The following is a 26,744-nucleotide window of genomic DNA, read 5'->3' as shown; positions in this document are numbered from 1 at the left end:
TTATATGTGTACCTCATCTTCATTGCTTGATTTCGCTCGTGAAAAAGTGTCACTCAATCATTGAAATGTCACTCATAATTACACTGAAAATATTAAAATGTCACACATAGGAATTTGAAACCTTGGCAGCTATGTCCCAGCCGCAAGTCTGCTGGTGACGATCGCCGAGTCTGTTGCAACACACAGCATCTGGGGAGAGACACGGCCGCCGCCGAGCATGGACCTGCGGGGGGCAGCAAAAAGCGCCGGTGAACTGACAGCAGCACTCTGCCGCTAGCGGTAAGCGGGGAGCCCCGGCGTGGAAAGGCCCAGCGGGAGCTCCCGCCTACCATTGGAGACCGGTAATCCTTGCTCCGGCTGCACTGGGCAGTGTCTCCACGCACAGAGAAGTGCCAGGCGGGGGGGGGGGGGAGGGGGGGTGGCAACACGTGTGGTGAGCCAGAGATCCCCATCATAGAAAAGCAGCGGGACTCTCGTTACCTGCGTGTGGACGAAACGGGAAGGCACTGACAAAGTGAATAGTGGTCACCAGCGGTCACTGCTTGGGGCTCCTGCCATTGCTCCTGCCACTGCCTCCGTCAAGCAGGTCCAGGAGGACCACAAGTACCACCATCCTAGGTACGCGGACGTGCTGTAAAAGAAGGATCACTTTGCTCCCTGTTGTGCTGGCTATCGGCCAGGCAGGAGCCGCGGGAGCCTGGGGGCGCGGAGAGAGCCGCGGATCGCTTTGCGGACTGTTGTGGTGCCTGTTGCCCAGCGGGAGGAAGAGGAGGAGCCACACGCCGTCACTGTTGCCTACTGTCTGCCGCCTTGTTTGCTGTCTGCAGCTTGCCTGCCCCGTTCTGCTGTCTGCCGCCTGCATCCTGCCGCTTGGTGCTTCTTCTCCCCTGCCCCCAGCACCACACTGCAGGCGACCGGGAGAGGCAGGAGTGCCGGTAGTGGTAGCGGACTTCTGGAGCAGACTTCTGGAGCGGAGGTGAGTGCCGCCGGGCAGCTGTGATCCGCCGTGAACTGAGAGGCAGCTGGGTATCTGGCAGATCATCACTGCGGTCAGCAATTGCCCTGGTTGGCGCAGCAGCAGTGGGGGAATTGGCGTAGCGGCAGGTACTGCTAGTTGTTGAGGCTCTCTAGTCGTGTGACTCACCGCCAAAGGAAGTGAAGTGCAGCAGAGGCTCAGGGAGGCTGCAGGAAGGTACGGCCGAGGCACAGAGGTGTTACTCCATTTGGCCCCCCAGGTGAGAGGTGACTTGCTAATTTTCTGGAGCCTTTCTTTCTGGTGATCAGCTACCCCCAGAGGAGGGTAAATTTTACCGGGGTAAAACACAGTCATTGGCAGCTGGGCCTCAACCACAGGATGCCTAAAAAAACTGCTTCCCAAAAGTCAAGGAAACATCCTTGTAAAATCAAACCCCTCAATTCAAGTCTCACCCAGAAACTTAAGGAGTTTAAGGAACACAGTCCCAGACCCGAAGGGATTTTAAAGTCACCAAAAGCAGTCATTATCACTTAATTTTTTCACAAACGTCATTTTAATGATAAGAATCTCCCCTTCCCGATTGACTTACCAATAAGGACTAAATCCAGCAATGTCACAAAGCCCCTCCTGGAGAAATCTCATAATATTCAACCCTCTGCAATATTTGGCCAGAGCACTCAAACTCGGAGACGCCTGTGCCAATCCTGCACTTGGCAGGGAAATGAATATAAACCAACAACTGGTCTATCCGATTAACCTGGGACCACCTCTGCTCCAATCCTTGGAAAACATGAGCAGGTTGTCCCAGTTTATATACACTGCCACCTTCAAGCAACTTTGCAGTCCCCCATTCTAATGTCCTCCTTAGAGCCATCAGGACTTGGCTCAATTAAGACTGAAACACCCGCACAACAAGGAAACTGTGGGTTCCTATCACCAATATTTCTACAGAATTTGGAAACAAAGATACAAAGAACTTTGGAGCTTACCCCAAAACTCCTCAGAATGGCCAACAATACTTGGCTCTCTTCTTCACCAACCCAAAGCTTTCAAAGCCAAAGTCTACATAGTAGCAGCTTCATAAATGACCCTGGTCCTATCTTAACTGGCGAAACGAACCAATCAACGGCAAGGGCACTACATTGGCAGCCCAATAAAATGAAGCTGCAAATTGATTTGCTATCTACAATCGCACAACGCTTGGTGGAGCTAAGCAACAAGTTGGACTTTATAGAAAACAAGCTTAGTGACACACAGGACAATCAAAACTGAACTTGCACGTGCGCTGAACTCATCGATAAATGGGCGACACCCCCTAAAATCCTAACAGCTTTGATAGCCTCATTGAAGGAACAAATAGAAGGAACTACTTGCCAATTAAATAACAGTGGTACAGCATCCACAACAAACAGTGAAGAGCATCAAGCCAATTTGGTTACAATTTCCCTGAGTAATCCTATAATAAAGCTCGACAACCAAGTTTCATCCACATCCACCAAAGTTCACATCAGCTCACCAGGTCTTAACTCCAGCCCTGGACCTATACACCTAGCCAAAGAGCTTGAGAACAAAAATCCCACCCAAGGAAGAAGGGCCAAAAAAAAAGCAAAGGAAATTACAGAAAAAAACAAAGGCTATTAAGAAAGTTGCCTGCACCGTGTCAACCTGCAATCAAATATCACAAGCAGACAATGGAAAAATCCAGAATGTTCCAATATTCACTATAAAACATGCTTTGGGTGATGAAAAATCTACAGTATCAATTCCATCAGAAACAAAACAAGCGACTAAAAGATAATTATAGTCAATTCCCCGAACGGGGAATTCGCACAGCGTACTATGTCCGGCAATAAATACTCAACCAGTTCCCCACCAAACATCAACATCAAGAAGTCAGAGCACAAAGTTCAACTAAGTTCACCCAATAAACAAGGATCTTATTTTGGGATCTGCGCCCCCCCCCCCCCCCCCCCCCCCAGGGCCCTCTCCCATCGGCTCCTTTGAGGACCAGTCCACCAACACAAAATACTAGGACCAGCTCAGAGACCTGTCAGAGTGACATGCCCAAGCGTAAACCAAAGTACCTTATACACCGGTTTAAACATCTATCACAAAGCAGAGCAAGTCAGCAATCCATTAAAGTCTGCAAAAAAAACATGAGATAATCCTCACGCCTAGATATCTCATCAAAGGCCAACATGACATCTTAAATAGGGGCAATATACTTTGTCTAAATAAACACATTCCGACGCGGTCAGGAACATAGTCGGATGAATTAGTCTGGGTTAAGTTCCTTCGTCTTACCAGTGACACCCATGGGGAATCAACCTCGATAGGGCTGAGTCGTCACAACAGTGTGGGGTTAACTCCGGGTGAAATATCACAAATGGCAGACTGGGGAATTGAAATTGCTTTTCCTGTCCCAGAGAAATATCCTCACGTGTTAGCGGCACCATCACCTACTAAGGAAGTTTACTCAGCCCTAAAGGGGACAGTGTGCAACTCACAAGAGAAAAAAATTGCCGCAGAGCCAAGTCTGTACAATACATTCAGGATTATAAGTACCTCTGAACATAGGACAGTGCACGCAGGAAGGCCAAGCCCTGAGGTGGGCATTAGATCTTGTCCAGCAGAGCAGCAACTACAACAGCACCTCTAACATCAAAAACCCTGCAGGTCATCTGTTCAGCACCAGAACTCCGGGAAATAACATTCAGCTGGCTTAAAAAGACTGCTCTAGTACAGTTCAGTGAGTAACTATTTTCGTGGAAATGACATCCTATGCCTACAAGAGACCTGGGCCACTGAACCATTAATTCTTCACGGCTTCTACGAATTGCATACCACAGCTATAAAACGCAACATCTTCGGGAGAGCTTCTGGTGGGCTGTAAATCTACATAAACCAAGCACGCAGACTAGAGACAACTTTTTTTGCAACCAACATCCTAGACATGCACGCGGTCCTAGTTAGCAGACTGAAAATTAACAATCACCCAATTCGTCTCTTGGTAATCAACTAGTATGTAAACCCTGCCTACCAGCAAAAAAACATGTTCTAAAAATACTGACAACAAAAATGGACCAGCTCATAAACAAATATGTTTCACACCTCCGTTATCGCTGGTGACCTGACCACTCAGGAGTTAGGAAATCGAAAGTGCATATCCTACCGCACATTGAAGGTGCCTCACTGAAGCAGTTTTTTCTAAATCATAGTCTGGTCTCTGCTCACACCATCAAAACAGCTGCGGATCCTCTCTGGCTCCCAACCAAGCCATAACGCAGATAAAGACCCCCAATGGAGACACTAAAACACTAGCATAAGCGGAGGACATCGCTATAGTCACAAGCAGTCCTAATGAAACACTAAAGATAATGGAAGAAGAAGCATATAACTTTGGCGAGATTTCTGGGTACAAACTAAATCAGGACAAGACCCAGATCATAATCAACAATAAAAGCAACCCTAGCGACACCAGGGTAGTTGATAATGCTGTGTATCTAGGAGTTATCACTTCAAATCTAAACAACTTAGTTAACTTGAATATGAATCCACTGTTAAAACAAACGGAAAAAACACTGAAGAGATTGCATAATCTACACCTAACCATTATTGGAAGATGCAATCTAATAAAAATGTTAATCTTCTCTAAATTTTTATATTTGTTTCGAATTATATGTTTAAATTTTGACCAACAAATCTTTAAAAAAAGTGATGATATTTTTTCCCCGATTTATTTGGGGGTATAGCAGATCACGCAGAGCCTTGAAGTTTATTACTCTGCCTAAAGATAGAGGTGGTCTTGCACCACCTAATCTTAAAATGCACTGGTGGGCCTCTATACTCATATACAGCAGAGCACTTTTAATTTCAGATTAAGATACAGACTATGAAAGGGGGGTCCCTACCCCACAAGAACTCATTCTAGGTAATGATACAAACGATCATCTTTGGCGACTGACTTATGATTGTCACTTTAAAAAAGTTTGTTTTAAATCACTAAAGGGAACCTATATGGCTTGGAGTAATATACGTAAACCTCTGGGGATTGGTAGGTTTTCGCATTATACGCGTATCTCTGGAAATAAGAATCTTCCTGAACTGTTCACGGACGCTTGTATGAAACGATGGGTCAGGCTGGGCATTACAAAATGCGGTATATTTTATAACTCAACAGATTTTAGCTCATTCGAAATAGTAAAAAATAAATTTGGCCTAGAAAACCATGATTTCTATAAATACTTGCAACTTAGAGACTTCATAACGAAAAAAGGGGGTGGTAGTGCGGCCTTCCAGAAAATCGAAATAATAGCACAAAATAATAGAGTTAAAATCGGAGAAATCTATAAAAATTTGACAAACGCTTCTCCTGACGATATGGACAAACACATTAATAAGTGGCAGAATCAACTGGAGACATCGGAAACTAAAATCCATAAAGCACTTGAATTTTCCCAATTCCTATTAATAGCATCCAACCTGCAATCGCAATATTACAAAACCTTTTTTCAATTATATTATACACCCCAAAGAATAGCCAAATGGAATACGGGGAAGGGGTCTCAATGTCCTAGATGCGCGCATCCCGAAGCAGACTTAATTCATATGCTGGCCACCTGTAAAGAACTACGGACTATTAGACAGGAGGTCTCCATGTTTCTCTTAAGAATTTTTGAAAAAAAATTGGAGATAACTACAGTGGAAATAATCCTAGAGGTTGATGATGATATTAGACCGAACCAAATGAAGGGACTAGTGTTTGTAGCTATGGCAGTACTCCGAATTTGTCTTGCTATGGCCTGGCTTGATCCTCTCCCACCCACGTTTCAACAGTGGCGAGCACGACTATTAGCAACTTGTAGCTTGGAGATTTCAATTTACAGTAGAAAGGGTAGCAACATGAAAAAGAAAGGATTAGCAATACTCAAACTTATTCCCATCAACAATCTCCAATAAAAGATAAAGTAATCAAAACTACTAATATCACAGTGGCCGAGGTAACTACACTGATCAAAACAATTAGGTCAGATGGCGCTCCAGGACCCAATGGAGTTCCTGCAGCTGTGTTCAAAGCTTTGCAGGGATTCTGGGCAGAATAGTTAACAACACTTTTCAAGCACACCTTTGCCACTTCTACTGTTCCATCATCGTGGAAAGGCTCAATACTTTCCCCAATTTATAAACAAAAGGGACAGCACAAAACCAGAAAATTACCGGCTTATTGCTTTATTAGATGTTAAGGTGAAAGCATATGCCAGAATACTTTTGAAAGAACTGGAAGCCTGGGCAACAGATAATAACATTCTTCTCCTTTTTCAAACAGGATTTAGGGCCCAAAGCTCTACCACAGAAAACATCTTCGTTCTGGCCCATCTGTCTAATTGTGCTACCCAGCTGTAGTATGTCTGTAAAGTAAGTTATACTGTGCCTTTAGCATGTGCATACTTCTTGGAGTGTTGCTATGACTCTGTCTCCCTTCATTCTATTCCTCCACAACAGTTGCTGTTGGTGTCTGCTTGCACTAGCAACCTCCCTTCTCCTGTACTTAAAAGGAATAAACCTTTCTCCTACTATCTACTGGATCCAGAGACTTATTTGTATTCACCCCTTGCTACACCAGCCATCTCAGTTACCACTTTTCTGCTGTTTTGTGGACTATAGTGCAGCTTTTGATCGGGTCGATCGAGCTGTGAGAAAAACTGCATTCTTGGGGGGGGGGGGGGGGGGGGGGGGGGGAGTTCCAAACAGCTGCTAAAGGCCATAATTTCTCTATATGAGGGGACCTGGGCCCGTATTAAAATCAGTCAAACATCAGTCACCGCCAAGGTACCAACTAATAACGGTCTAAAACAAGGGTGCATTCTTGCCCCTATACTTTTTAATCTGAACACAGATGACCTGGGGAAAGCGCTGGAGGGGGAAAGTCTACTGCCTCCAAGACTGTGGAAAAGGCGGCTTCAAATACTCCAGCATGCGGATGACATCGTAATAATGGACCACACGAGAACCGGCTTACAGAAGGCCCTAAAAGCTTTGCACGGATATAATCAACAAAATAAACTCCTGGTGAATCAGGAGAAGACCAGAATACTTATATTCGGGAAGTACCTACGAAAGAAGACCATACGTTGGCGACTTGGGGCCCTGCAAATCAAAACAAAGTATGAGCTACAACTATTTGGACTTCTGGTTATCGGAAGGGACAAAACCTACAGCCCACCTGAAACATCTGAGAAGGAAAACGGCTGGCATCGATTTTTCCTTAAAAAGCCTTTATCCTCGACTTCACAGGCCAATTGCTGAACCCATTTTGAAAGTTCTGAAGGCAAAATCTGTGCGCTCTCTTAATTATGGCCATTTAGTTTTTCCCGGTGCCTTCAATAAGTTCCTTGCGAACCATCAAATTTTGGCTTATGAAAAGTTCCTAGCTCCCCCTAGACAGGCCAGGAGAGCAAGAGTAAGGCTGGAGTTGGGTCTCACCAGTCCGGACATTACTTGCCCAGGTGATTTAATATAATACAATTTCAGGATTACACAAGCTCCAGAATTGTCATTAAAAAGACAAATTAAAACGCTCTTTGAAGAGGAGGGTTCCCTATGGCAGGTGCACTTGGCAGCAGCCACAAGATTACTGGACATTGACGTCCAAAATCCGCACAACCCTGTCATCCCAATAACAGCCTGGAGGAAAACAGTGGATACTCAAAGAGAATATCATTTGAAAGTCACCTGGAAAGCCTGCATCACCAATTCAATCTTTCCTCACTGGACTCCTCATACATCATGGGAAAACCGCAGCCCTACCTTGAGCAAGCTCTGACATTCCTGGCTCGGGAAGAATCACCTACATGAGTTTTCTCGCGCTGCCTACTATAGATTTTGCCTCAACTTGGGCTCGGCAGGACCATGCAGTGGCTTGCAGACTCTGCAACTACCACCGTGAATCGTGGCCCCATCTGTTGTGCTGCTGCCCAAAGTTAGTCAGTGAGCGGCAGCGCTTGGGTCTCCCCATCTGTAGGTTGCTTGACCGACAAAGTTGCAGGGAAGTTTCAGACCTGTGCTTCTCCGCTAAAACACCTCAAATTGCGGCCCGACTAGGGAAATTCACAGACGCAATCCGAGAAGCACTTACACTGAGTCATAAAAGCACTCAGTCGGCAATCAAGCAAGAGAGACTATGATAAAACTTTTCCTCAAGTCCCATGTACAGCACCTTACTGCCAGATAGGGCAATAGTTCCAATGATAGTCCTTTTTAGGTTTTGCCTAGCGGAAGCTGCGCTCTGCGCAGCTTTTCCGCGCAGGCGAAATCCTGTTGAGAACTGTAGTGTGGCTTTTGTTCGGCCCTCGTCCTTGATTGGCTGGCTCCGTAAACGGAGCCTTGCCATTGGACGAGGGGCCTGTCCGTCAATGCCGGACCAGACACGGGGGCGTTCCCGACATTCTTTGGCTTTTGCCGACGTCACGGGACGCCGGGAACGCCCCCGTGTCTGGTCCGGCATTGCCGGCACTACTGCGTCTCTTTTCCCCCGTTTCCCGCCCCGTGACTGGCCGGCCGGCCAATCCTAGCGCGGCCGGCCGGAAGTGCCCGCCCCCCGCAACAAGAAGGAAGACGGCAAGCAGTATGGCGGCGCCCGCGGGGCTCCCGTGGCCTGGAGGGAACCCCGGGAGATGCGGAGGACGTTGCCGGTCTGCTTGCTTTTTTTTTTTACTTATCCGCATAAAATGCACCTTGGAAACGCGTCTTTGGCACATAATTAGCTTCCATTCATATTTCCGAGCAGCGATAATAAATGCAGGGTCTTTGCGGCTATGATCCATTCCACTTACACTTACGCACATCCGCTAAATACCACTGGTGCTCTGTTAAGCACGCACAAAGCCGCGCGCGCTCAATATCGGCTCCGGACATCTTGTTCTGCCTGTCAGAAATGATGACGATTGCAGGCTAGAAACGTGGCTATTTATTTCTGCGTGGTTCTCCAGAGAAAATCCTTAAGATTCGAAATTTGATTCCGGCGAAGGTTCGTAAAAGCAAATTGAACCGGCGCGGAAAGCAGTTTACTTTCATGGTCAGTGCACCGGCGGTAAAGAACGCGGTATCAAGGCAAATGTGTTTTACTGAGAGTCCCCAGCCGTGTGCGTTCATATTTTAGCCGGCGAGTTTCCCTGACTGCCTGCTTTCCAGAGGTGCTGTTTTCGAGCTCTCGAACTCATTAATGTTTCTTGCTGTAAAGGTGCCTGGCAAAGCTTTCAGGGTTGGATTTTAAACAATACGCGAACTACAAAACATAAGGAAAAGTGCTCAAGGTCTATCCATACAGATGGCATTGAAAAAAAAATTGAATGCTTTCTATTTTTCAAGAGAGCATGCATTCTATAATAAGGTGCTTCGCTCCGCCAGGCGGTTCGCGCGACTTCATAAACTATGGTCGGGTAGTTTGTATAAGTCACATTAATTCCGCCTCATTTTACGGACCACTGCGTGCCTATAATTTATTATGCCCAAACCACATCTCTATTATCCATTTCTGCGCCGCACCTGCTCCACTGCACTACTTTCATGTGTATTCTGCCCCCACCGCACTCCATAATAGGCCGCATAAGCAGCTCGCGCTCCCCTTGCCTGCAGGTTGTTAGCGCCGGGCTGGAGTCGGATCCATATCAGACTGAATCCTGAAACTGACTGACTGACATTTGCCTTAGCAGTGGCGGAGCTCTGCTGATAATGTCTGCAGCTGCTGGATTATTCCACATGCATCAGTCTGTCTGAACCTTTTTTTGTTCTTTATTCTATTACCAGAGCTCATCCGTTGGTTGCCCTAATTTAATAGGCTGGAAGTTGGTCAACATGTTTTCCTACGTTGACTGTATGAAGGGACACACTGGAGTTTGAAGTAGCTTCTAATACAGCTAAAAGTTGTAACCGGTTTTGGCATATGCCAAAGGCGGCCACTGAGCCGGTTTGTTTTCCAATAGAGAGGCTTCAGCAACCCCCTAAACAAGTGCCTATTACAACTGATGCTCCTAGGGCCTTTCATTGTGCAGAGCAGGTTGGCTCTGTTTTTACAATTTTGCTAATTTGGCTGTTAGGTTTGAGCACCTTGTCCTAAAAAACACAATACGTCCCTCACCCCTCACTGCTATTCCTCCTCAAAAGACAAAGCCTCTTGTACATGTTCTGGGCTTTATGGTTCTTTGAAAGCATGACTGGCAGGTGTTTCAGTCAGCCACATTTCCTGAAAAAGTCGGTGCTTGCATGACGCCAAGCACGGAAGGTGGAAGAATCCAATCCAGGATGCTCTGCCATCCAAAGTGGACAATTCTCCAAATGCTTCTCGTGGACACCATTGGCTTTAGTGAAACACGAAGATCTACCATGCTCTCATCACTTTTGTCACACAAAAGTTGCATCACGGGACCCTTAGAGTAGCAGTTAACCCCTTCAGTACACAGGGAGGCTTGGGCGGAGAGCCCGTGCTGGTACATCCGTGCTTGGGGTGGGTAAGGTGGGTTTATGGTGATCGGCACTGTTTTCACACCAGCACGCGCATATAATGTATGGCTACCTCGGGACCACACACACAAGTTAACCCCTTCAACACACAGCAAGGCTCTGCTGGAGAGCCCCTGCTGGTGCCTCACTAGTTTACCAGATCCCCAGGGGGCTGGCGACACGGTGGTCAGTGGCTGAGAGAGGCCGGCGATGTCCTCATAAACACGCCCCCAACGTTTCCCCACTAGCAGCTTTTCACTCAGCTCTTCGCAGACGCACAAATAATACATGATGGGAAAATGAACCGGGCAGCTGAGCCCAGGGCGCTGCTCGCCAGACAGCAGCCCGCTGGCTACTCAGGAACAGGTAGGACTTTTTTTTTTTTTACAAATTAAGCGCTGACTCCACCTCTTGTAGACTCCTGCAGTTTTAACACAGGAATCTAAGGATCTGCACATGTTTTAATAGAGAACACCCATATTTTGCTTCCAATGTTCCAGAGATGCACGTTTTCCTCCTTTGTCGTTTGCTATATCTCCTAAGAATATGTGGTAGTGAGAATTGTACGGTGACATAAGTTCAGTGTGTTCTTTCAAGGCACGTGCGCCTGTAGCGCAACACTACCTGGTGCTTTACTTTTGGGGCTTGAGAGCTGATTGTTGGTAAACTTGGATGAGTGGGCGGATGGATGAGTGGGCGGATGGATGAGTGGGTGGAAGGATGAGCGGATGGATGAGTGGGTAGATAGATGGATGAGTAGGTGGAAGGATGAGTGGATGGATGAGTAGGTGGAAGGATGAGCGGGCGGATGGGTGGGTGGAAGGAGGAGCATATGGATGAGTGAGAGGATGGATGAGCGGGTGGAAGGATGAGTGGATGGATGAGTAAGTGGGCAGCTGGAGGGAGGGACGAGGGAGCGGATGTATGATGAGGTCGGCGGGCGCTTGCTTTGATAGATGAGTGGGTACCAGAATGGACAAGTGGGCAGCTGGGTGGGTGAATGAAGAGATTGGCAAGTGCATGCGTAGATAGATGAGCGGATGGATCAGTGGCTGGGTGTTCAGATGGGTTAGATGATTGGTTGAAGTTGCTATTGTAAATGACAATGCCATTTATTTATGTTAAAAAAAAACCTAATAAAAATTGCCAATAGCTCTAACTTTAACAAAGGCAAAACCATTGCATTGTAAATGCTTGTTACTATTTTAATCGTTTTAAACGTCTTTTCATTCTTATCTAACTGTGTGAGATTTTAAACACGCTTTTTTCCATTGATAGAATATTGTAACAATTTTAATTAATTGAACAATAAAGATTTATTCACTCATTAGAGACTTGCTGTACAACATTGAGTGCGTCAATAGTGTTGAAGAAGGAGTAGTCTTCTAGTTCCAAATTCAGAAGCTCTGGCCATTAGGCCACCTAGGACCACAAACGCCCCAAGTTGTGAATACAAATCTATGGTGAACATAGATGGTGTAACTGGAGCTGAATGTGACCAGGAATAGTGACAAGTTGTTTGCCAGACAGAATCCCGCTTTGCTGTCCACAGCGTAAAGCTAATACTTCCTCTGAGCTACTAACATACATCACAGTATTCAGGAACTGTATTTTTAGAGGTGAAGTGTGCATTGACACAGGAACAGACTTAAATCTCAGTGGTATGGCGGGAGTCCATACTTTCCCTTTGCATTCTGGGATGTTTAATCCGGGTTTTATAACAAGAAGACAAAACTACAAGCCCCAGAGTGCAATGAAAAACCTGTAATAGAGCAGCTAGCCATGCTTGGATGCTGAAAAATAGGAACCTATGAATATACAGGCGCAAAGAGAAAATAAAAACGTTTCAGAATCAGAACCTTTGGAAGGCCAAATCTGTGGCATACCCGCCCTGTAACATCTCGGCAGCTTTGAGGTCCCAACCCACCACACATCTGGATTTTACTCACCGTGTACTCCTGGGCAGCCTCTTGCATGGGAAGCACGGAGTGAGGCTTGTGGTCTTTGGACTCTCGGCACACCACACAGATGGGCTCCTGGTCATCTTCACAGAACAGTTTTAGTTTCTCTTCATGTTCTCTGCACAGATTCCCCCCCTGGGCGGTCGCACTCGGGGTGTGAAGCTGTTTCAACAGCTCCACTATGTTTCCCAAATGTCTGTTGGGCCTAAATGTTTTGTTCTGAGAGGTTTGTCTGCACTGAGGACAGGGGAAGTCTATCTCCAACCCTTCCCAGTACCGAGTGATACATGACCGACAGAAGACATGTCCACACTCCACAGACACGGGGTCGGTGAAATATTCCAGGCATATGGAGCAGGAAATCTCCTCCCTGAGCTGTTTCTTTGCCTCCATTTTACTCTAGAGAAGTTTCGTTTCTTGCAATCTGTGAAGTGGGCGTGTCTCTATTCTTTCACGGCGCTCCCAGAGTCCTACTGGCTCATCACTGTGCGGAGCAGCGGGGGTGGGAGCGTCTGCAGAGAGATGGGAGTGGCTACCTCTGGAGGGGCGTGGCTTACCTGGGAGCGTTTGCAGCGGACTGCAGGTGTAAGTGGGTCCAGTTTATCTGGTCCTATCGGTAATCAGTGTCTATCTGATAGGTCTGAAACACGCTCCACGGTTACTTCAGTCTCCTGTGATTTGCTCTGGACCAGGAAAGGAGGGGCGGGATTTCCCTTCCTAGTTGAAAAGTGAAAGAGGTATAGTTCTAGTCATGATCGGAGGTCATTACTTTTTCTGCGTGTTCTTCTAGCTCGTGTCCTGGCTGCAGCATTAAAAAGTTCCAGCCCGGAGAGCACATGCTCTAAATGGAGTTCCTCCTTTTTTGCGTTCTATAATAGCGCGAGCTCTGCTCATCTGCACTGGAGCGCTTTACGTGAGCACACGTTACATTAAACATGGCCGGAGTCATATTTTTATTTACAGGGAGATAGAGGGATTTTCCAGAATCATAGGATGGTGAGGTGAGCCGACGCCGAGATTGGAACCTGGTTCTCCAGTTTCCATTACGCAGCTCTGTCCGTCAGACCACACCCTCACCCGCCCCCTTTCTCTCACCGACCCACCCGGGAGGACTCGAGGTCTAAGAGGCGAGCGATGTAGAAATATTACTGTTTATTATTACGGTGTAATGGCCACTGCTCATATTACTTACAGAAAATAGCTTGAAATTAGCGTGTCTGAATGCAGTCTAAATATTTTGATAGACAGTATTTTTTGGGTGTTCAGTGACAATACACGGATGTATGAATATGATCTAAAACTATTAACAGTGTCTTGTAAAATACTTCTATCCATCCAGGAAGCCATTGCCCGCACGCCCTCGCCATTAGAGGGGTCTGGGCTGACTGCAGACTGGGGTCAAATGACCCAATAGGTGCATGGATCCGATTTAAGACATCCTTCGGAGATTGTCGGTAGTAACTGGGGCAATAAAGGCGTGAATTCAGTGTAATTGTGCTCACCTATTATGAACCAAACACCACAACTCAGTGTGTCACAGGCCCGGGTGCAAGGAAGGAGACGGCCCTCTGGCTGCTGTTTGACCTGTAAACACAGTAATAATCAGGATCTTGTGGCCCCTCCAGCCTGTGGACATCGGAGACTCAGCCCCTGCTGCACCTACAGAGGCCATGCCCCTACTGCTACTCTAAGGTGTATTATATGCTTTGGGCTTTATGTGGGATAAAAAAAACTGGGGGGGTCCCTCGAAGGGGCGTGGCCGATGAATTAAGCCCATGGCTTAAAACAAGCATTGGCATAGCCAATAAGTCTCGACTTTGGGACCCCATAAGTGCGCCAGAGGTTTGAACGTGGGCGCGTGGCCTTTGTTTTTAAGCTATGTAGTAGAGCAGTGTGGCCACATTCCTAGAGGAGCAAAAAATATCAACCAACGGAGAAAGGAGAGCAGGTCAGAGAAGAGACAGTGAGGGGGACACAGAAAGGCAGGTACGGGACAGTGAGAGAGCAAGTGTGACAGTCAGCTACACAGAAAGAGAGGCAACGGGAGAGATGTAGAGAAAAGAGATTGTCGCAGAGTCACGTGGAGGGAGGCGCTTCACCCTTGGGAAGTCATCAGCCAACCCAGTGTGTTCTGGGAATTGCTGCCATTGCTGACTGCGTAGTACAGAGTTATTCAAACTGTGGGGCGCGCCTCCTTGGGGGGGCGCGCACTCCACCAGCACCATAAAATTTCATCTTTCTTTGTTTCCCACGGCGGCGAGGCAGAGTGGAGCTGCAGGGGCCCTAAGAAGGGGTGAAGACTATGAACACCTCATTAACATGTCAAAAGGTCTTTAAAAGACGGGAAACACCCATTACATCAATGTCAAAAGATCGCGGTGCCATCACAACACGACTTTTACATCGCAGTATCGTTTGAATCGCATGCCTTCACTATGCATGCGTCAACGGCGCGATGCCGTTAACATCGCATGCGATTACAACGCTTACCGCGACTGTCAACTTATTGTAATGCAGTAACATATTATAATGTGGTGTCAAATGCCAAACACAAGCACAAGGCTAGGTTCCTCCAGTGTCAACTTATTGTAATGCACAAGAGGTTCCTGCTCTGGTTGAGGCTTTGGAAACATGCAAGTACGGCATGAAAAACAAAACACAAGCACGAGACTTTGTGAAATAACTTTAATTATGCATGAAATAAGTATAATTCTGCATTACATTATTGTGTGCCAAGAGGTTGCTGGTGGATGTATGGGTGATGGGATGGATGGATGGATGGATGGATGGATGCCTGATGGATGGATGGGTGCATGATGGATGCATGGATGGATGATGGATGGGTGTATGGTGTATGGATGAATGATGGAATATATGGATGGATGGATGCATGATGGGTGGGTGCATGATGGATGCATGGATGGGTGGGTGCATGATGGATGGATGATGGATGGGTGGATGTATGGATGCATGATGTGTGGCTGGTGGATGTATGGGTGAATGATGGATGGGTGTGTGGGTGGTGGATGTATGGGGGGATGGATGGATGCAAGATGGATGGATGGATGAATGATGGATGGATGGATGGGGGCATAATGGATGGGTGGGTGCATGATGGATGGATGGATGGATGGGTGGATGGGTGGGTGGATGGATGGATGGATGGATGGATGCATGGATGCTGCAATGCCAAACACAAGCACAAGGCTTTGAAAACATGCAAGTACGGCATGAAAAACGAAACACAAGCACAAGGCTTTGTTCCTGAGGTTCCTGCGTTGCCAAAAACAAGCACGAGGCTTTGGAAACATGCAAGTATGGCCTGAATAAATGCGGTGAAATAAAAAATGCGGTGAAATAAATGTAACTCTACAGTGCTTCTCAGTGGAGAGCATATTCTTTGAATAGTACTCATTTTATTGACCACAGAAGTTTCTTTGAGGAGGCTTTGCAAGAATTAAGTGGAGAACCCGTTACAATTTGCACACATTTTATCTTGAAAAATGTAGTTTTGGACTGTGTAGTAAGCCTCTGTCAATTCACCGCACCAACTCGCAAACCTGCAGTTTTCTAAACACTCTTACTGTGTTTAACATTATTAGCCAGATATGGACTGGGAAATGCGGATGACGGTCGATTATGTAGAATACCAGGTTCCAGAATTTTTTGTCAAGTGGTGGGGGGGCCCGACATCTAAATAAATTCAGCTCGGGGGGCTCAACCTAAAAAGGTTTGAAGACCTCTGGCGTAGTACAAGTGTGAGCGATCTTATGATTCGCGTCAGAAAAGCGCAGGGCTGGAGAGAGGGAGACAATTCCGTAGAACAGTGAGTGAGGGTCTGGGACGCACGTGGTGATGATAGGTTTGGAGACAGGAAATATACGTGTGCGATGTGGAGACAGCAGTACTTTGGGGACAGACGTGGTGCCCTCGCTCTCCGAAGCTCCTTTCATGCTGGTTTCTGGATAGCAGTAGCTGCGATTGCATCTGACTTCAGAGAGAAAATGCTTTTACCTAAACAATTAAAATAACCCACGGGGAAAGAAGAATGTTCCTTCTGACGTGCAATTAATCTTCACCATGAACAGATGGCTGTATCCATCTCACAATTAAAGTGGAAATCTGTAGAAATCTCAAAAGGTGTGTGTCACCAAAACAAGAGAGGCTTGCACATTCTAGCTTATTGACAGGAAACTTGTCGAAATAACTTCCCTGTCACGTCCTGACAAGGATGCAAAACGGGGACCTATCAGAAGACAGGCAGAATACCACAAGCTGTGCCTGCCTGTGTCACATTTCAAAAGAGGTGGCAACCTCTACATCTGCTGCCTGCCTGGTGCGAAAAAAACTCGATAAACAACTGGCAGTAGTGCAGCAAGGGCAGGCTAACGGAAACAGCTGAGCTTGTCACCGAAATCAAAGGATTAATTTCCATGCAGCCGCCTCTTCATATCCAGCTGCGTAGTGCCAGACAGCAATGCCAGCAAATTGCCCCAGCCACACAATTCCGCTGCCAAACACCCCCACTTGAAGAATATAAATCTGTCAGGGGGGCTGTGGCTATATAGGAAGCCAATTGTTGGGAGGAGAGCGACAGAACAGGCAGCCAGCGAACCATGAAGTCATTATCTCCAGACCCTCATATGCCAGACGAAAACTCGCTGTCAGTGCCAATAAATGGTAAAGCTGAGTACAGTACCTTTTATCTAGTGATTATTTCCTGTAGTCCAATCACGAACTGGGCTAGCGTTACCAGCATAGAGTGGAGAACACAGAAGGGGAGCAGACAGCATATTCCCCCTTTCGCAAACCAAATAGTCGCCATTGTTGAAACAATGGATGGGGTCTGGGGGCAGCACTGCTTGGGGAGATTAAGTAAATTGTGAGCAGCGACTGCTCTGCCGAGCTTCCACATTTCATTGCTTCTCTAACACTTACCATGTTGGCAGTCACGAAAGGTACATTTCAAGGGCACTCAGACAGTACCCTGTGCATACAAAGAAAAAACGTACACATACATACCAACAATCATTGGCCGGGAGCGGGCGTGAGACGCGATATGCGGTCCCGATCGTATCGCTACAGTCAAGTCTTACAGTTTCCTTGTAAAGGCTCCAAACACTGGTATGAAACTGGCAGGTGACTTTATGTTGTAGTTAAGTGGCCGATGTATTGCACGCAATATGTGGTAGGGGAGGGGGAGAAGCGGGAGTTGTGTGCGTGCGCGCATAAAGGAAATAAAAAAAACAAGCTTGCGCTGCAAGTTTAAACATGCATTGGCCGAAAGTGAAAGTGATCGCGTCAAGAGGCGGGTGCACTTTTGCGCGTAATAGCAAGCTGGTGTATGGCAAAAGCCTTTGGTAGCACTTAAAAACCCGCTTACTAAATGTCTTGCCAGGCCAGCGCATGCGCTGGCTCTAGTGAGACCTAAACACGTGAGCTAAAAATCTGTGCCGCCTGACTGGTATTTTGCTACTTCTGTCATAGATATATAAAACAACAAGTAACATTATACCGACAACAAGTCAGGAGTATTGGCTTCGTAAATGATTGGTAGTTGCATAAGATAAATAAGCAACAACAATGGCTTCATTGTATATGGTGAAGAGATGTGGCGCAGCAACCAGGGTGCCAGACTCTGGACCACAGGGTTCATGGTTCGATCCCCGGCTCCGGCGGTGGAGTTCTGGACTTTTTGGTTCCGTCCAGAGGTGTCAGGGATAACACCCGAAGACCCCGGAGTTCTACCTGTCTCGGTGCACAAATAAACAGAAACACGGGCTTCTCGATGGTGGCGTCAAAGACCAAAGGTTTATTACTGCAGGGACACAGAAGTCACAGAAACTACACACGGGCAGAATCTAGGAGCCTGTTCGAATTGTACAAAGAGGGTTCCTCCTTATATACTAAATATTGGGCTTGAGGCAAATTCTTTACATGTTAGTACATTCCCAAACCTTTGTGTCCTAAACAATAAATATTTGGCGTTGCACAGGAATCGTCAACAATATCTGATGTCAAAACATTACGAACGAGGGGTTCCCACTGTTCCATCATAATCCCATGTCAGCTTTTCATTCAAGACCCGGACCGCCTCATCGTAAATTTCGTTACCTCCCCCTAATAAAGGCCCAGAAGGAAAGGAGCAGAGCCAGGTGCAGAAGATAGAAAGGCAGGATAAGAGATGTTTGTGGGTCGTAAATGGGCAAGGCTACCAGCTTCGGCCGCCTAATCATGATCAGGCCAACGAACACGAGAACCAGTATAGCAGGACTGGCCTCGGGCAGAGGAGGCAGCTTCTGTCGAGTCATGCAGCCATGGCGTGTTCTGTTCTAAGGTGCACGTGTCACTAGCAAGGTGAATCTCCGGCTAAAGCTTACGTGTCCTTAGGTGAAAGGGGTCACTGCGTGTCCATTGTCTACGTGAGGGCAAGAAACACAAAATGGCTTCCGTGATCTAAGATGGATGCCATGGGTAGATCAGAAATGTGTTCATAACAGGAGTGCTCTTGCTCGTAGCATAGCGAAAACACCAGGATATGCTAAATGGATCATTTGCGGTTCACTGATACCAAAATTATGTATTTACGACAATGTTGAAAACACGGGTTCAAATCGTCACGGAACCTCAGCGGCATGGCTAGCCAGGGATCCCCTTCGCTTTTCTCGTTGACGTCCCAAGTAGAAGAATCGCAGCCAAGCACTTCCCAAGACGCACAGCTAGCGGCCATCTTCGAAATGGCCAAGTCCAAAGGAGTGGCTTGGGCCGCCGAACTTTTGCAGGCTAGCAATCAGGAGAACTCCGGCATAGTCTGTGCTGGGTCGATCGCAGAGCAGGAGCCTAGTGAAGAGGCAGGCTCCTCCCGGCCCAAGCGTATTCGTAGGGCAAATCAAAACAAAGATTTTCCGGCAGATCCGCTGCCAACCAAGAGTCGGCCAGCCGGCACTACCAGATGTACCCCGCTGCATGTTGCCCCGCCCGTGACACAAGGACCATCCTCCCCTACCCCGTTCAGCAGCACGCCGCAAGTGACCTTCGCAAGTAATGAGGACTTGGGTACGCTCACTGACACTTTAAAGAGCTCCATGGGAGGAGGAGCTACGTCACCAACCAAGATGGCCGCATAGTCTCCCGGCTCCGCCGACCTCCGTCTTTCGGTCTGTTATCCTGTTGACTATCCTGAGTTCCCACACCGGATCCGTGTGTGTGATCTGACCTGCTCTCCGGTGGTGCAGTCCCGGAGTTTCTCTGCAGTCGTGGAGCGGAGATACGTCGATGGTTGTGTGAGGCCTAACCCAGCGGGGACGCCGGGGTCTCGAGTGCAAGCTCTGCCGGGTCCGAGTTGAACAACAACGGACTGCCGACTGTGGTAGGGTCCGCTCTCCGGAACATTCAGACTTTTGATTGGTATGCTACTGCCAACTGCCTGGTGTTTCAATAGTAGGTGAGGAGACGAGTGACGCACGGTGATGTGTCGCGGGGGTCCCTGACCGGGGGTTCGGCAATCGCTCGTCGATCCCCCCGGGTCGGTGCCTCGCTGCGTATGATTGATTGCTAAACTTCAGTCCCTCATGGCTTACTCCTGCTCCGTCTAATTTTGCCCCGGAGAAGGCGCCACTCCGTGGGGACTACCATGCTGGAGGAGGAAATGCAGCTAGCGGAGCAGGCTAGACCTGGCCCGTCATTGCGAACGGTGCTGGAGGCACTCATGGCACTCAGGGGAACCATTGCAGCCCGGACTTGCAGTTTGTTGTCTGCGACTGATGGCCTCACAGTTCTGAGAGCGGACCCTGACTTGATACCCACGCCCCGGCAATCAGCCTGCATTTTAATATCTTTCTCGGAGACTTGTCTTAACCCGGCGCTGGAAGCGGTGTTTGCTCCTACTATACCAGATCTACCTGACTGTACTATGCCCGATCGTCCTATGGAGCAGTTGAAACCCCCGATTGTGTATCCCCTGGAACACTTGCAAGATATCCCCATTCTGGAATTGTCTACTTTTTATCCTTTGCTGTTTTGGACCTTGTTGACTCCCCTCCCCTGTCGGTCTCTCAAGATGGCGGATGGACTACAACTTGGCTTCGGAGACGGGGAGGGGCGCTATTTTCACCAATCATCCATATTGAGAATTGCCACACTTTTTTCAGCTTCGTGGACATGGCTTTCTTTAACCAATGACTTTAGTGCATTTGATAGACGGGGCCAGGGTTGAGATTATTATTTGGGTCTCTCACTGTCGCATAGGTTTAACGGGACTGTGTCTTTTTTGATCTAACGGAGTCCGGGGCGGGGTTAGTCATGACGGGGTAAGGAGACCGGGAGTCCGTAGTAACATGCCCTCCTCCGATTTCCCTCACAAGTAGGGTCTTTTGCCTTTTCTTTCTCTCTCCCTTCTATATTTCGGGTTCTATTATTGGGCGACAGGCACGCTGCGAGGGGGGTGGCCGTAGTCATCAGCAGGGGTGCAGGGTGGGGGGGTGTGGGGATGGGTGTTCGTTTTTGTTTTTGTTCTATGGCCTCTTCTCTTCCTTCTCTTTTCTTGTCCTTTTTTCCTTTCTTTTTCGGGTTAGTGTAGTGGGTTCGGCTTTCTTGCATCCTGGTCTCTATACCTGCACCTTGATTATTCGGGGCTTTGGTGCTCTGGGGCGGTCAGTACTGATGGAGTCGGCGATCAAAATGTGCTAGTTTATCCTGATGACTCATGTCCCAACTTCGTTGACTCAGTGGATAGCGAGTTTCTTTAGAACACGTTGTTTCTCTGCTCGCCCTCCTCTGTGATCCGAGACACTGTGCGATACCCGACTCTTCTACTTATTATTTAAAAATGAAAACCTCCTATCCTGTGTTTAAATCGATTTATCTTTGCAACCGATACGCTTTTGACTTGAGATCCTATGATTAGTGGCCAGCCCTGGGGGTTGTAGGCCCTTGTCTGTATTTGATTGCAAATGTTCAATAAAGGTTTTCGGAAAAAAAAAAAAAGAGCTTCATGGCTGAGGTCAGAGCCGGCCTCGCCGGGGCTAGCTCGAATGGTGTGGCCACCACTGCGAACAGTGAGGAGGTTGAGGTGGCAGCAGCAGCTAATGTGTGGGCCCTACAGGGGAGGTCCAGACAGTTGCAACAGGTACTTCCCCCAATGACGCAACCCGTATTGGGAGCTCAGACAGGGAGGGGTTCAACGGGGACGAGCTACGGTACAGGAGCTGCGGGGAGGGAGGGTGTGCTTGGGCTATGTATCCAGACTACTAGCGGGGGCCAACTTGGGGATGTGAGAGGACCTGCGGTAGGGGGGGACAGTGGCTATCACCCCCCAGGACTTGCTTAGCACCACTCCAGTGACTATCACCCCTCAGGCCGTGCCCAGTGCTACTCCAGTCGCTCCTTCCTCAACTCTCCAGCCAGTTTAAGCAACCCAGCTTGTGGCAGCTGCAAATGCTGGCACCGTGTAGCTCCCGGGCCCACCACCTGGTCCCACACCGGTCACCCACGCGCCGCTCTTGTCAGGCCGCAGCTCCTTGTCCTGGGAGGTGCCAATGGCGGTTAAGGAATTCATATGGAGGCGTGAATTCCTGGACATCTTTTCCTTGCTTCTGCTGGGCCAACATGGCCAGGATGCTCGTAGGCTTGGTGGGAAAGAGGAGGACAAGAAAGTCAGGTTCCAGGCATGGCCGGAGAAGTCTATCGACAGCTGGCTTTCGGCCTTCGCCATCCTACAATCAGTGATATTGGAAAAATTCCCAGAGCAGGGGAGAGCGCTGGTATTATACCAAAGGCTGATTCACACAGAAGCGCAAAAGTGGGGCGGTTCAGGGTGGCTAGACTATGTTAGGGAATTTAGAAAGAAAATGGCAGTATGCCCAGAAATGGTCTGGGACCAAAAGGAGGTTCAACTGTGGATGGAGCATATGGGGTCCCGCAATGGGCAGAGCGCAGCTAAGCAGCCCAAGGCGTAGGAGGGGCTAACGCAGGTTCAGACTCCTCACAGACTAGCACACGGGGTTTCAAGCAGTCCTTTTGTGGGGCGTGTAGGGGAGGAAACAGAGGGGGGTTCAGGAGGGTGTCCTCAGGAACATGCAACCTATACAATGCAGGGGCATGCTCTTGGGGGATCAAATGTAGGTTTCAGCATGCCTGCAGCAAGTGTGGTGGACGTCACCCTGCATCCTCATGTCAGTCGAAACAAGACAAGAAGCAGGCAGCTATCGGCAAACAGGACAACTAAAGCAGCACTTACACATGTAGATAGGCTTTCACCGACACCTGATTACCTTCCTCCCGGTGTCCCACCTGCGCATGTGTTTCCTTCCCAGTCCAGCGAACCCCCCCCTTTCACGGGCTCACAGGCCTCGTCCGTGCAAAAAGGACCGTCTCCCATCAACATGACCAACATCCTCCCCCTTCTCTGACGGTACCCCAACAAGGTATATGGGGCACTACTGCTGGGAGGGTTTACAGAAGGTTTTGTGATCCCTTTTATGGGGCCCCTAGCTTGTAGGGAGGCGGAAAACCTTAAGTCAGCCAGGGATCTACCAGCAATAGTGAAGATCAAAGTCGGAAAGGAACTGGAGCTAGGGAGGGTAGCAGGGCCCTTCAGGGAGCCACCACTTGCCAACTTTGTAGTTTCCCCGCTGGGGTTAGTACCTAAGAAGGAGCCTGGGTCATACAGACTTATCCATCACTTATCTTACCCAGATGGCCTGCAAGAGGGAGCGTGCTCAGTGTCATACTGTACTATAGATGTGGCTCTAGACTTAGTCAGGAGGGCGGGCAAGGGGGCATGGTTAGCTAAGGCGGACATTGAATCAGCGTTTCGCCTGCTACCAGTGCACCCGAGCAGCCTACACCTGCTAGGTTTTAGGCTAGATGGCTGGTACTTTTTTGACAAATGCATGCCCATGGGGTGTACAGTTTCATGTGCTTTCTTTGAGGCATTCAGTTCCTTCTTGCAATGTCACAGGACACCTTTGGGGTGAAAGGAGTTTCCCACTACCTGGACGATTTCCTTTTCATTGGGCTGGAGGGCACGCAGGAATGCACGGAGGCACTCGCTGACTTTAAGTCACTGGCAAACCATCTGGGGGTACCTCTCGCACCGGGGAAAACAGAGGGGCCTGCGCAGGTGCTCACCTTCCTAGGAATTGAACTGGACACAGTGTTGGGGGAATCCAGGCTGCCTGCAGACAAGTCCGTGACCTGGGACAGCAGATTCGGCTAGCGTTAGGGAAGGACAAGGCCCCGCTTGCTTTCATTCAGAGCCTCCTGTTCAAACTCAACTTTGCCGCTAAGGTCATTCCAGCGGGGAGAGTCTTTGCGCGCAGGCTGGCCAGAGCCACAGCCTCAGTCACGAAAAAGCACCACATGGTGAAACTAAGCAGAGGCATGAGAGAAGACTTGTTAATGTGGACAGACTTTTTGGACAACTTTAATGGGTCTGTAATCTGGCGCGCACCTTGGCTAACGATGCAGAACTCTCGCTGTTCACCGATGCGTCTGGAAGGGAAGGGTTCGGGGTGATCTTGGACAGGGAGTGGTATGCCGGGAAGTGGCCCAACTCTTGGCAGAAAAAGAAGATCACTTCAAAGATCACAGTGTTGGAACTCTTCCCCATTGTAGTAGCTCTCCACCTTTGGCTGGGGGTGCTGGCAGCAAGGAAGGTTCTGTTCTGGTCAGACAACTTATCAGTGGTGGAAGCGATCTATTCACACTCTGCAAGCTGCCCTCTAGTGTTGTGCCTGTTGAGAGAGCTGGTGAGGGCAAGCCTTTTTAATAATGTGGAATGCAGGGCTCGTCACATCCAAGGGGTTCAGAATGTTGCTGCTGACGCTCTCTCTTGTTTTCAGTGGCGCCGGTTCCGGGAGGTGTGGCCGAGAGCGAGAGAGATGACCCATTTCCCACCACAATTATGGCATCTTCTGAAGTGGAACAGTGAATGAGGGGTTTGGGGGAGCTGTCGTTGGCACCAAGATCGGGAAAGCGCTACAGAACCTGTGTAGAAATATTTTGTGCGACAATGGGAGCATGGGAGGACGAGGGGTCTTCTCTGGACCTAAGAGTGCAAAAGCTCATCCTGTGGGCCAAGGATGGTGGGAAATCACACCCCTGGATCCTGGGCCATCTGTCGGCCATCAGCCACCACGCCAGGTTGAGAGGACAGGAAGACCCTACCAAAGCATTTGTTATTAGGGCTGCTCTCAAGGGCTGGGCTAGGAGTGAGCCTCGATCCCTGGATAATAGGGCCCCCATTAGTTACACGATCCTTCAAGGGATGCTGGACAACAGGCCCAGGGCCACCCTCTCAGCGTATGAGGCAACCCTATTCTCCGCTAGTTTCGCGCTGGCCTTTTTCGGGGCCTTCAGGATTGGGGAGTTAGTGGCGCGATCTAAACAGGACTTCTCGGGAGTGGCTTTGAATTTGAAGGACATTACCACCAGCACGTCCTGCCTAACGATAGTGATCAGACAGTCAAAAACAGATCAGGCAGGGGAAGGCAGAGTGGTCTTGCTACAGGGGCTGGGAGACGCCAGGTATTGTCCTAAGCTATTAGTACAGACTTATTTGGGCCTCCGCCCTGCTACGGCAGGGTACCTCCTGGTGCACGAGGACATGTCTCTAGTCACGAAGTTCCAAGTCGAGCACATCATGCAGGAATGTTTAAAATTATCCGGACAGACAGGGGTGGGAAAGAGATTCAGTAGTCATTCATTCAGGATTGGTGCAGCAAAAACTGCCTTCCTATCAGGGAAGCCGCCAGAGCGAATAAAGCAGATAGGGCGCTGGGAGTCACAGTGCTATAAGCGATATATTAGGCCTTGATCAGGAAGGGGTTGCAAGCACATGGGCCAACAGTCAATTTTGTACAAAAGAAAGCCCAGTTCTGACAGGTCGGCCATATAAGGTTGCAGTGATGTGGTGTGTTGTGCAAATGTAGACGTAAAGTGTGTATACGTTGCCATAAATATAGTTACCAAAAACAACATCTCTTTATTTACCAGGAACCAAGGTCTGGGTAATGGGCCATTCAAGCATTGTCAGGATTACACGGTGGGCAGAGATCAAACAGTGGCGACATGGATTCTCCTCCGCCGAGATAACGTGGCTAGGTTACCCGGGGATGCGCTGGAACGAGCTGATGAGGAAGCTACAGCAGAGACTTGGGAGGGGGAGTGAGCCACCTCATATTCTGGTCATACACCTGGGAGGGAATGACCTGACTACACTGGGTAGGAGAGGACTGCTGCAAGTGATGAGGGACATGTTGTGTCATTTGAGCACCCAGCTGGGGGCATGCTAACTGTGGTGGTCGGAGATCTTACCTCGCTCAGTTTGGCATGGGGTCCGTTCAGGAGACGCCATGGAGGTCTCGCGTAGAAGAGTGAACAGCGCCATGCGTAAATTCACAGTGCAAAGGGGATTTGGCTTCATCAGACATGGTTTACTTCATGGCAAGTGTACTGGATGCTGGGAGGCGGATGGGGTTCACCTCTCAGGGGTAGGCATGGACTTATTTCTGGTTGACCTTGGGGAGGCCTTGCAAACGACAGGATGTAGATAGGAATTTCTATGCTGGGGTGGGGGGCTCTGGGTGTGACGGTGGCCACCCCCAGAGCTGTGGAGGTGTTACAGGGCGATCCAGAGTCTGCAAGGTACAGAAGGGTATTATACTGCAGCAGCACAACAAGGGTGCTAAGCCAAGGATACCCAGGGATGGCTTACCGTGTCCCCTGGAAGAACTACGGCGCCCCGTTAGTCCTACGGGCGTTTGTGGGCCTGAGCAACCGAGGGCTGCCTGGAAAGCTCCTCCCACCTTTGGGGGGCGTGAGCAGCAAGGGAGTGGACTGGCGGTCCACTGATTGTTAATCACCGCGCGGCGACTGCCTCGGTGCAACTTGGCTCATCAGGTGGCTGGCGGCATAGGGGTGGGCCTGCCCTGGGGATCGCCCGTAAGATAACCCACCATGTTGGCATATTGGTTATGAGAATAAACCTGCAGCAAATTTCTCCACTAAAATAGGTGTTGTGTGGTTTATTTATTTATGTATGTTGTCGTATGATAACGGGTGAATGTTGCCGATATTGGCACTATGAGGGGTGTAGCTGTGCTGTTGGTAGAGTAAGACTGCTACTCTTTGAAGGATGTGAGAGTAATGTTTATAGTGTAGGTCCGATAGTCCATAACTGTCATGTGCAATTTGTGGGTTCCACCTTTATTTTGGGTTAAACACCAGCAGTTTTAAGCTGTCAGCCTCGTCTGCGCTGAGGCCTCTGTGCGGGTGTTATTTCGGCAAAGAATAATTCTTTCCCACAG

The 26,744-nt window shown here is 48.7% G+C and overlaps 1 protein-coding gene across 1 annotated transcript in view; it reads right to left on the bottom strand.

Moving 5' to 3' along the window:
- LOC147717720 (E3 ubiquitin-protein ligase TRIM39-like) overlaps window positions 1–12,893 on the bottom strand; it is a 211,432-nt gene extending 198,539 nt beyond the window's left edge. The window contains exon 1 of the mRNA XM_086924503.1: window positions 12,424–12,893. Within this exon, the coding sequence (XP_086780629.1) occupies window positions 12,424–12,828 (405 nt within the window). The 5' untranslated portion in view covers window positions 12,829–12,893. The remainder of the gene's footprint in view (window positions 1–12,423) is intronic.
- Window positions 12,894–26,744: the final 13,851 nt, after the last annotated feature.

Source organism: Lissotriton vulgaris, chromosome 5, assembly GCF_964263255.1.
Source record: "Lissotriton vulgaris chromosome 5, aLisVul1.2, whole genome shotgun sequence".
Classification (NCBI taxonomy): Eukaryota; Metazoa; Chordata; class Amphibia; order Caudata; family Salamandridae; genus Lissotriton; species Lissotriton vulgaris.
Note: the sequence above shows the minus strand (reverse complement) of the source record. Positions and strands in the feature narration are given on the sequence as shown.